This window comes from Quercus suber, unplaced genomic scaffold (assembly GCF_002906115.3).
Source record: "Quercus suber isolate HL8 unplaced genomic scaffold, Cork oak 2.0 scaffold_1239, whole genome shotgun sequence".
In the NCBI taxonomy this organism is placed as follows: Eukaryota; Viridiplantae; Streptophyta; class Magnoliopsida; order Fagales; family Fagaceae; genus Quercus; species Quercus suber.
The window spans coordinates 1-11981 of record NW_027070634.1 but is presented as its reverse complement, the minus strand read 5'-3'; the positions used below and the strand labels follow the sequence as shown (position 1 = coordinate 11981).

General features: G+C 39.7%; 1 protein-coding gene across 1 annotated transcript in view; it reads left to right on the top strand.

The window, feature by feature from the left end:
* The window catches only part of LOC112025763 (putative disease resistance protein RGA3), a gene marked incomplete at its 3' end in the record, with an annotated part of 30115 nt that extends 18140 nt beyond the window's left edge, over positions 1–11975 (top strand). Inside the window, exon 2 of the mRNA XM_065769636.1 lies at positions 10128–11975. Within this exon, the coding sequence (XP_065625708.1) occupies positions 10175–11975 (1801 nt within the window). The remainder of the gene's footprint in view (positions 1–10127) is intronic.
* Between the last annotated feature and the right edge of the window lie 6 nt (positions 11976–11981).

Below are 11981 nucleotides of genomic sequence, written 5' to 3'. Positions count from 1 at the left end.
CTTACAAAGCTCCTAGGGTGGATCTAGACTTCATCTGAATGTCAACCCAACTGTCCACCCTAAGAAGCAACCACATCGGCGCTCATCTAAAGAATATTCTGATGCTGTCAAGAAAAAGGTGAACAAGCTTAAATAGGATGAGGCTATTAAGGAAGTGTTCTACCCTGAATGGTTGACCAATATGATGGTAGTAAAGAAAAAAAAGTGAAAAATAGCGAGTATGTGTGGATTTCACAGATCTGAACTTACAAAGCTCCTAGGGTGGATCTAGACTTCATCTGAATGTCAACCCAACTGTCCACCCTAAGAAGCAACCACATCGGCGCTCATCTAAAGAATATTCTGATGCTGTCAAGAAAAAGGTGAACAAGCTTAAATAGGATGAGGCTATTAAGGAAGTGTTCTACCCTGAATGGTTGACCAATATGATGGTAGTAAAGAAAAAAAAGTGAAAAATAGCGAGTATGTGTGGATTTCACAGATCTGAACAAGGCCTGTCCGAAGGACCCTTTCCCCATGCCTTGGATTGACTAGCTGGTGGATGTCACTGTAGGTCATCCTCGGATGAGCTTTTTGGACGCTTTCCAAGGATACCGCCAGATACCTTTGACTTTGGATGATCAAGAGATGACAACTTTTGTGACTCCTATTGGGAATTACCATTACAAGGTGATGCCCTTTAATTTAAAAAATGCTGGGGCTACCTACCATAGGATGATGACCAGGATGTTTGAGCCACAGTTAAGAAAAAATATTGAGATTTATATAGACGATATGGTGGTAAAGTGTAAGTTAGAATTCGAGCATGTTAATGACCTCGAGAACATCTTTGGGATATTAAGTAAACACAAGCTGCGCCTTAATGCTTCTAAGTGTTCTTTTGGTGTTGGCTCAGGAAAGTTCTTGGGGTACATGGTTACTCACTGTGAAATTGAAGTCAATCCTGACCAAATTAAAGCAATTAACAATTTACAACCACCTCGGAATCCCAAAGAGGTCCAAAAGTTGACAAGGATGATTGCTACTCTAAACTGATTCATCTCTCAGTTAGCAGATAAGTGTAAGCTTTTCTTTTAGTTGTTAAATAAGTGGAAGGGATTTGAATGGACTAAAGAGTGCGTCCTGGCATTCCAACAGATGAAGGATTACCTTTCTCGACCACCCATTATGTCCAGGCCAGAGGTGAATGAGGTTTTGTTTGCTTATATTACAGTGGCCTCCCATGCGGTGAGTTTGGTGCTGGTACAAGTTGATAGTGATGTGCAGAGGCCAGTTTACTATGTAAGCAAATCACTATATGAGGCTAAGGTTCGTTACCTACCACTAAAGAAGGCCATTTTGGCAGTGGTGCATGCTACTCGTAAGCTCCCCCACTACTTCTAATCACATACAGTTGTTGTCCTAACCCAATTTCCGCTCAAATCTCTACTTCGAAGTGTTGATTGCACTGGGAGGATTGCCAAGTAGGGTACGATCCTAGGGACTTTTGATATCAAGTACATGCCTTGCACTTCTGTCAAGGGTTAGGTCCTTGCTGATTTGGTGGTTGAGTTTGTGGAATCCCTATTAAAAGAGAGAATGGAGAAGCAGGACATGGATGAAAAATTAGTTGGTGCAATCTCTTTACATGAGCCTTCATCCTGGAGGATATACTTTGATGGTGCAACGAACCACAGAGGGTCTGGAGTGGGGCTAGTTTTGATATCTCTAGATTGGGCTTCTCGGCCACAAACAATGAGGCTAAATATGAAACTCTATTAGCAGGGATGATCATAGTTCAGAAAATGGGTGAAAAAGCAGTGGAGATATTCTCTAATTCAAGGCTGGTTGTGAGCCAAGTTTAGGGAGAGTTGGAAGCCAGAGATCTCAGAATGCAGGAATATTTGAACAAGGTTAGACACTTATAGTCAAGATTTGAGTCTTTTGACTTATCGTAGATTCCTAGAAGTAGAAATGCACATGCTGACTATCTTGCCACGCTGGCAACCTCCTTGGCACAAAGTTTGCCTCAGGTGATTCTCGTGGAAGACTTATGTAAACCTATTGAAGTAAGGAGAAACGTGGTTCACGTTTATTAGATTAGGGTGGGTCCTAGCTGGATGGACTCCAAAGTATTGTTCCTTAGGGAGGATATCTTACCCGAAGAGAAATCAGAGGCTGACAAGATGCAAAGAAAGACTCCTCGGTTTTGGCTATTCGAGGACCAAAAGTTGTATAATCGCTCTTTTTCTGTGCCGTATTTATTGTGCATACACCCTAAGACATCAGAGCTGCTTCTAGAGTAGTTACATGAAGGGATTCGTGGAAGTCACACAGGAGGCAAATCTTTGTCTCACAGAGCCCTTACACAGGGATATTGGTGGCCGAACATGCAGAAGGAAATACAAGAATATGTGAAGAAGTGTGACCAGTGCTAGAAATTTGCCCTAAATATTCATCAACTAGGAAAGGTCCTTAATCCTCTATCCAGCCCTTGGCCTTTTGCTCAATGGGGCTTAGGTATTGTTAGACCTTTCCTTAAGGCAGCAGGGAATAATAGATATTTACTAGTCGGCACGGATTACTTCACCAAGTGAGTTGAAGCTAAACCATTGACAAATATCAGGAACGTGGATGCCAAGAGATTTGTTTGGAAAAACATTACTACTCAGTTTGGGATCCCTTATACACTCATCTCAGACAATGAACTTTAGTTTGATAGCAAAGTTTTCAGGAGGTATTATTGTGACCTGGGAATTACGAATAGGTATTCCACCTCGACTTACCCACAAGGGAATGGACAAGCCGAGGCTATTAATAAAGTTATAGTAGGTGGACTCAAGAAGAGGTTGGATGATATGAAGAGAAAATGGGTGGAGGAGCGGTCACACGTCCTTTGGACATATCGGACCACACCTCGCAGATCAACAGGAGAGACACCCTTTTCAATGACTTATGGAGCGAGACTGTTATTCCTATAGAGACTAGATTTTCAACACTGAAAATGAATTCTTTCACTCTGAGCAATAATGATAGGTTATTAGGAAAGAGCCTAGACTTAATTGAAGAGTGAAGAGAAAATGCCATAGTCCAACTGGCATATTATCAGTATAAGCTCAAGAAAGGATATGATGCCAATGTAAAGTTAAGGCCAGTAGCACCTGAGGACCTGGTATTAAGAAAGGTATTGGGTATTGTTAAGAACCCAGCATGGGAGAAGTTAGGGCCCAACTGGGAAAAGCCATATTGTATCACATCAATGGCTGAAATAAGTGCATATTATCTTAAAGATCTAGAGGAGAAGATTGTACCACGCCCATGGAATGTAAACAACCTAAGAATGTATTATTATTAATGAAAGCTTTCTTTACCGTATTTGGGTTTATTATATTGTGCGTCATGCGTTCTACAATTTGTTTGAGTATCAAACAGAACCTTGGTCATGCCTGGTTCCTCGGATCACATACCTTGGGTAAATTGATATTTTAAATCATTTTTATAAGTATTAAACAGAACTTTAACTATGCCTGGCTCCTCGGACCACATGCTTTGGGTAAATTAATACTTCTTAACATCTATCTAAGCGTTAAACACAACCTCAATTATGTCTGGTTCCTCGAACCACCTACTTTGGGTAAATTAATACTTCAAATCATTTTTCTAAGTGTTAAACAGATCCTTAGCTATACTTGGCTCCTCGGACCATATGTTTTGAGTAAATTAATACTTCCTGACATCTATCTAAGTGTTAAACAGAATCTTAACTATGTCTGGCTCTTCGGACCACATGTTTTGGGTAAATTAATACTTCATATTAATTCCTAAGTACCAAACAGAACCATAGTTATACTTGATTCCTCGGACCACATACATTGGGCAAGATCTTACTTTCTATTATTTACCTAAGTATCAAGTAGAACCAGCCATGCTGAGTGGCAAAAATCTTTGTTATAATAACATGATCAAGTGAACACTCATGAGCATCAGTTAAAGCATTTGAAAGTATGTCCATGATTTAGTTTGAAAATTGATTATCATCCCCAATTCCTTAGACTTACTGATAAATGGAAAACTAAGTGGAGCCCGATGTGAACGGATGCTCTGCAATTATGTATGTTTTTGAGATTAAGATTACACTTTGCTGGGATTACAGACTTAGCAGATTTAACTTATCTTGTTGCTTATCATATAAGGTGGGATAACTATGATGCACTTATGCAGAAAACTAAATGGAACTTTATTTCATTTCCATGTTAGTTAAGTGTTAGATAAAACATAAACTATGTTAGAATCAACATCAATATCACAAATATGAAGGAAAAACTGGTAAATTATCATTATATGAGCCTTAGAAAAAGGCAAATTGCTTACAAAATGTCAATTGGATTACAAGTCTTGAAAATAAAAACAAAAGATGAAAAGAAAGAACTACCCTAAAACTACTTCTTTTTTGTTACAATTTTTTCTTTGGGCGGGGCCTTGGACTGGGAAACTGCAGCTTCCAAGGATCCTTGGTCTATGCCTTTGGGCTCACCTTTGGCAGGCAATGGAAGAATTGCAAGAACAATCTCCATCTCGGGTGCCTCATTGCCTTTAGTGGGATCTTGGGGAGCAATCGGGGGCTTGGTGGCATCAGAGGCCACTCCCTTAGTCATGTCAACTTCTTTTTCAATCGCCCCAGGCTGTTCGGCCTCTTTTGATGGGCTGCCAGAAGGGGGAGGGATCTCATCTAGGCCATTCTTCTCAGGCTCTACCACCTCGAAAGGAGGTTTTGCCTTGGAGCTGCTGGAGGAGGAGGCACGGATAGCAGGGGGGTAGTATACACACTCTGCCTTCCTGAGTATGGAAAAGGCCTCAACCTCGGCTTGGTTAAGGGCCTCATTCCACACTTGGAGGCAGTAGTTTATACATACCCTTGGAACCTCAGCCCTTAGGGCCTCCTCGGTCTCTGTCACCCCTATCTCGTAGCCATCCTGCTCGGCTTTGTCTCTGGCCTTCTCGGCCTCCTCCAATTTCTTCTTTAATGTGACGATTTGCTGTTTGGAGGTGGCTAGCTAGTCCTGGGTCTGGCGAATGAGCACTCTTTGACCTTCGGCCTGCCTCTCAGCACTGTCTAAGGCAGCTTTAGCACTTCTTTTTCCCCTCTTTGCCTCGGTTAGCTTATTCTTAAGCTCTTGATTGCTTTTTTGGGTCACGTGGAAGGCATCCATGGCCGCTATTTGTCTCCTTTCTTCCTTTTTCATTTGACGGTGAGAGTAGTCCACCATCTCCTCAGCCCTATACATGGCTTGAATAGCCTGCCAAGGAAAGAAGCATTTAACAAAGGAAGAAAAAGAAGTAATAAAAAAATAAAAAAATCATAAGTAAAAAAAAAAAAAAAAAGGGGGTTAAAGAACTTACCATTGCGAGGTCCCTTTTTAGACCGAGGAACACTTCATGTTTCCACATGGATCTGAGGTCAGTCATATCCTTGGGCAGCAACAGAACCTGCTCCACTAAGTCGGCCACATAGCCCGCCTTGCCCCCAAGTCTCTTATATAGGCATCACTTGGCGGAGGGGCACCATCTAGCGTCAACAGTTGGGCCCAGACTGGTGCTGCTATTTATTGGTCACCCCTCCTTTCACCCTCGCTAGATGATCTCGTCTGCATACCCCTGGGTTGTTTGGCCCCTTTCTGGGCTCGTCTTCCAGGGAGAGGTGGGTTCTTCCTGTCTCCACCACCTCCTTGCCTTTATGATCCCTCTTCCTCTTATGTTCGGCGAGATCAGCTTGAACGGGTTTGGGCAGGGGGGGGTGGAGGGGTGGGAAGCTTGTTCTGGGTGGCCTTCCCCCCAAGTTGGGACTCCAGCAGCTCCTGGAGAGTTGATCTCTACTTGCGTTGAATCCCCATCTCTTCAGGAACTATGATGTCTTCTTGGATGCTATGTACTTGAACCAAAGAAGGATGGCTGCGGTCACCAGTTGAAATTTTTGGGGACAATAGTTGGTTAAAGACTTCAAACTTGTCTTCCGAGTCAGAAACTTCAACAACTTCTTCCCTTTCCTCGATCGTGGGCTGAGACGAGGTTGCCTCCTCTTCGGCAAAGTGTTGGGAGGGCAGGGCTACCTTTGGAATGCCTTCTAGTATAGGACTAGTGGTGTGCATGCCTTCCGGGATAGGACCGGTGATGAGGAAGCTTGGAGCAACGATACTGACTCGGTGCAGGCGAGGGTCCTTTGCTTTGATTATGCACCTCAGCGCTTGGAAACTTTTGGAGATAGGGATGTAGTCCAAAATTAGATGGGCCGCCCTCAGTTGGCCGTCTTTGTGGACGAACACCTCGGCCTTTAAAATCTTGTCTAAGCTCTCCTGGTTCACAAGATTGAAGTTGAGAATGGTAGCGTTCTTATCTGCAAAACCATTAAGGGGAAAAAAAATCATTATCAAAGAATAATGCAAATTGAAATAAATTTCATGTACAAACACAAGCAAAAGAAAAAGGGGTAACTATGAAATTATAAACCTAAATTTAGAGTCCCACCTAGTTTCCCCTCTCTCGTTGGACAGGGGAGGCCATCTTGCCACTCTCTTGATACGATCAAGAAGTCCTTTTTCAGGCCTTTGTTAGAATTGGGGAGGCATTGGATGAGCCTGACCTCGAGGTACCTAGATTTTAGGTAATACCCTTGCCCCGTTAGGCGATGGAGGTTGTAAATCCAATTGACGTCATGGTGAGTGAGGTTTAAGCCCATTCTCTCGTTAAGGGCATCTACACTACCTAAGATTCTAAACATGTTTGGGGCGCATTGAGTGGAAGCTAACCTATGGGCCCTAAGGTAGTCCCTGGTAACCGTGCCCATAAGGATTCTCATCCCTCCTTCTATGAAGGCAATCATTGAGATCACCACTTCTCCGTCTTGCCTTTTCTCATGCCATTCTCCTTCCTTACAGTACCTAATGGCTACTCCTGGAGGGATCCTATACTCAGCTTTAAAGTTCTCTAAACCCTCCTCAGAATCTACCAAATGGACAAATCTATCTATTCCTAAGAAAGGTTTGGAGGAATTAAGAAGATTGAGAGAAGTAAAAGGAGCCGAGGAGGAAAAAACACAAACAAAAGAATAGTATATGGAAAAATAAAGTAAAAAGGTTTATGAAGACTTATAGAAAAAAGAAAACTCTCTTCGGACAGGCTCTTGGTACTTGTGAGGGCACAAGTGAGTTGGGTAAGTTTACAGGTTCAATGTATGAGCGCTAGAGTGAAATGAATGCTAAAGTGAGAAGAGTGATTGATTCGGACAGTATTTATATCAAAAAGAAAGTTACAAGAGGGAAAATTCCCGCTCGGGTTCTAACAAGATCCTCAGCCGTTGAATCCACATTGCACCGTAGAATGTGGGGAACGTGAAGCCGAAAAAATTTAATGAGGGCGAGTCTCATATGCCGAAGCTTCAAGAGCAGGCCTTGGGCAATTAAAAAGGTATTTGCATAATCAGGAGTGATGTATAATAAGGGCATAATGGTTGTGATGATATCGAAATTCTCCTTTTTGTCGGAGGAGGAAAAGAAGGGAATTTTGAGGGGCTATTGTAAGGATGATAGGCCCAGGAGCCCATATCTATGTATATATTGGGCCAGGGGCCTAATCCAAGGACTTTAAACAATCTGAGGCGGGTAAACACTTTCATAAGGATCCGTATTAGTAAGTGAAGAAGTGAAATCCGATTAAAGCCATCCATAAGGGTGGTCTGAGGAGGAATCCCTCCTCGGATGGGCAAAGCTGATGTTAGAAGAGGCGGTTTGACATTAAGAGCAACGTTCTGGACAATTCCATTGATGATGATAAGTATCAAGAAGGAACAAGACAAAGGGAGGCCATGAAATATTTAAAAAGAAAAGCTGCTACCATCGCATTAAATACTCTGCAGCTAACTCTCTGGTTGCATTAATGAGGAAGTGATACCTGAACAATAACTATCAGCCTTTCAACTAATAATTAAAAAAAAATAAAAATCAAGTTTGAAAATAAAAATCAAGCTTTGTGTTAAGCTTGATTTTGATAACAAAGTAAACAAACAAAATTTGAGTGCTATAGATATTACTTTTCATCACAATTGTCAGATCCCAACAAAATAAAACACCTCAAAAAATAATTTTCACTACCATAAATTAATTTAAAACCTTTATAAAAGGTAATAATAAAATCCACAATTTCGATGAAAAGAAACTGCAATAGCCTTCTTCCAAGAAACCTCTGATTATTTGCAAGGAAGAGGAGACTAAGGCATAGTCTTGCTTTCTGTGTGAACTGTGGCTAATTACTTTTTGAACTTTCTAGGCACTAGTTACACTCTTTACATTGCAACAAAATATCATGGAAATAAAACTTTCTAAGAACCATATCGGCGGTCATTGTGGTCAAACTTTCACATTGCAAAATCTCAAAAGCTTTGATGGAAACCAAAAATCTCTTCGTCAAACTTTTAAAATTTTAATTAAAAGTTGGCAAATTCATTGTAAAGATAACAAGATAGTGTTTGGTTTGAGTTGTTTTGAATGATGTAACTCAATATTCATCATTCAAAACTCAGAAAACGTATCATCTCTCATTCTTGGTACAGTGATCACTCTACAAGTATAAATGCTTGTGGAGTGTGGGGGACAAGGGTCGGAGTTCAAGTCTCCAAGAGAGAACTTCACACACATATACACTTAGATTAAGTTAGAAAAACGTGGAGCCCATTAAATTTAGAGTTGTTTGGTCTTGTTTTTGGGTTATGTTTTCATAACTTCATACTCAAAATAATGATGAAATAATGTAATTGGAGGAATAAAAATAATTTATAGTTCTTTTCTTTTATTAGGGAAAGAAAAGAGAAAATTTCCCATTAATGATGGAACAATATAAATGGAGGAAAGAGAAAATCTCAACTGTGAAAAATAAAAAGATCTCCCAAGTTTTTCTTGCCGACAAGAAGTTAATGGTATTTCCATTATTGGGTTCTATAATCTTATGTCTTTTCGTTAGGGTCCCATGCATTAGGGTGAGTGTAAAAGTGTGGAAATTCATATTACTTGTCGATGGGTTGAAGAAAAGCTTGGATCAGTGTGAGTGTGAGCGCGAGCGCGTGCGTGAATTATGGACTGATAATGCGGCCCGCGCGTGGACTTCATTGACCAGAGTAAGCCCTCAGCTTTCAGGCTTTTGAGAAAGTGGATCCACTTCCAAGGGGCAATGGACATGGCTTTTGCTTTTTTCACTTCTTGTTTAGGAGGGGCTTCAATTATTTTGTTGAAAGACTTGTAAGTGAGGAAAATGAAACGGTGGGTTTACGTGGATTATAATTTCACCGAGTGTCACGTGATAAATTGTGAAATTAAATATGATATGTTCTTTTAGAATTTATATATTTCATTAAAATTAAATTTTTTTTATTAAAAATACTGTAAATAAAAGTAAAATTTAATTATAATAATATAATAAAATTTATAAATAATAAAAAAATGCAATAAAATTTATAAATAATAACAGGAATAGACTAAATTATAAAATAAATTAACAAAAATAATTCATGTTAAATTTACAATTCGTTGAAGACAATTGACTCTACTTTTGAGATTTTAGGGCATTTATATGAGCTCTTATATACTTTTGTATAATAATAAAAAAGGAGGAATTTTACACATCTAATTTACAAAACTTCTCACATCAATCCGTTTAAAAATGTGTAAAGTCTTTCAAATTTATCAACGAGTTACAGTATCCATATAAATTTACACAAGTATTGTAACATGTGTGTTTAATTTTTTAATAATTTTTTTTCTCTTCCAATACTGTAGCAAGACTTTACCTGGCGCTGTAGTACTGTAGTATTAGGTTAATGAAATGAATACTTTATTTAAATAAATATATATAATATAAATAAATTGATTAGGATGTTTTGTAAAAATAAACGTGTAAAATAAAAAATATAGATTTTATAGTGAATTACAGTGTGAACCGGTGATATACAGTGTGGACTTATTCATTGATTGACCAGAGCTGACCTTGCTTTTGAGATATCAAAACGTGGTCCCTCAACTTCATGATTGCAAGCACTTTATTTGCTATTTGGTTTCTCTTCAATAATCAACCGTTTCACCATCTACCTACGTACTCCTTCACAGGCTCTTCTATTGTCTTGTGTTATCCAGCAAATTTCCATTTCCAAACTATGGCTGGTGCTCTACTTTCTGCTATCGTGGAGCGGCTTGGTCCTTTTATTTCTTCAGAGTTCAAGTTGACTGTAACTGTTAAGGAAGAAGTCCAAAAGCTTGAAACCAATTTCCGTACCATTCAGGCAGTGCTCAATGATGCTGAGAAGAGGCAGCTGAAGGAGGACGAGGTGAAGCTTTGGGTAGATAAGGTCGAAGACGTATTGGACGAGGCCGACAACGTGTTGGATGAGTGGAACACTGTCATGATCAAAGCAGGGATTGAGAAACAACAAAAAGAATTCGAAGAAGAAGAAAAAGCTGAAACTAGTACTGCTAAGAAGAGGAAGGTATGGCTCATCGCCCCCAACTTCAATTTCTCAGTTCCTGATTTTTTTCAGCACCGTGATATTGCTCATAAGGTAAAAGACCTTAACGCAAAATTAGATGAGATTAACAAAGAGAAGCAGAGGTACAGGTTTGAAGTGAGTGAGCCCATTGAAGAAGTATTTCAGAGACCCAAAACTACTGCTCATGTTGATGTGTCTGAAATATATGGTCGTGATAGCATTAAGGATGATCTAGTGGACAAGCTACTGGGAAATGGTAGTGAAGAAAGAAGCCCCCATCTCATCTCATTAGTGGGCATGGGAGGCATTGGAAAAACGACCCTTGCTCAACTAGCCTACAATGATCTTAAGGTGAAAGCCCATTTTGAGATAAAAGGGTGGGTTTGTGTTTCCAATCCTTTTGAGCAGTGCAAGGTGGCCAAAGAAATCCTTGAATCTATTGAGGGTCAATCCTCCAACTTGACTGCATTGGAAAGTCTATTGAATAGAATTTGTGATAAAGTTAGGGGAAAGAAGTTTTTTCTTGTCTTTGATGATGTGTGGACCGAAGACTATGCAATGTGGAAGCCATTCAGAGATGCACTCAAAAATTGTGGTTCCCAAAATAGTAGAATTCTAGTCACAACACGCAAAGAAGAAGTTGCAAGGATGATGGAAAGTGCGAATAATGTAATCAAGTTGGACGAATTGTCTGAGGAAGATTGTTGGTTGGTGTTTAGTAAAATAGCATTTTTTGATAAAGATCCTCAGGAATGTGAGCAACTAGAAGACTTTGGCAGAGAAATATCAAAGAAGTGCAAAGGTTTGCCCCTTGCTGCAAAGACTCTAGGGAGTCTCATGCGCTTTAAGAAAAGTAGAGAAGAATGGAGGTATGTTTTGAATAACAATTTGTGGGAATTTGAAGATGTTGAAAGAGGTCTTTTTGCACCGTTGTTACTGAGTTATTATGATTTGTCATCACCATTAAAACGGTGTTTTTCATATTGTGCTGTCTTTTCGAAAGATTATGTCTTTGATGTTGATAAGTTGGTAGAGATGTGGATAGCACATGGATTTGTTGAGTCAAAGGGAAATATGGAGGTGGAAATCAAGGCACGAGAATACTTTGAAAATTTAGTCATACGCTCTTTCTTCCAAGAATGCGAGGAAGATGTATGGATTGACCAGTATGTCTTGAGCACGAGGTACAAAATGCATGATATAGTGCATGACTTTGCACAATCAATTACTAAAGCTCACCATTGGGGATATTCAAAAGCATCCCAATTTCCTCTATCTGCTGATATATCCAAAAATCTACGCACTGTCATCTTTTTTAATCGATGTGATTATAACATGTCTAATTTTGTCCAGAATTTCAGCAGTTTACGGTTATTAACTTTGACCATTGGAGTGGAAATTCCGGATACAATAGGAAATTTAATACACCTAAGGTATCTCGCATTGACTTTTTGCAAAGCCAATTATTCTCGTTACA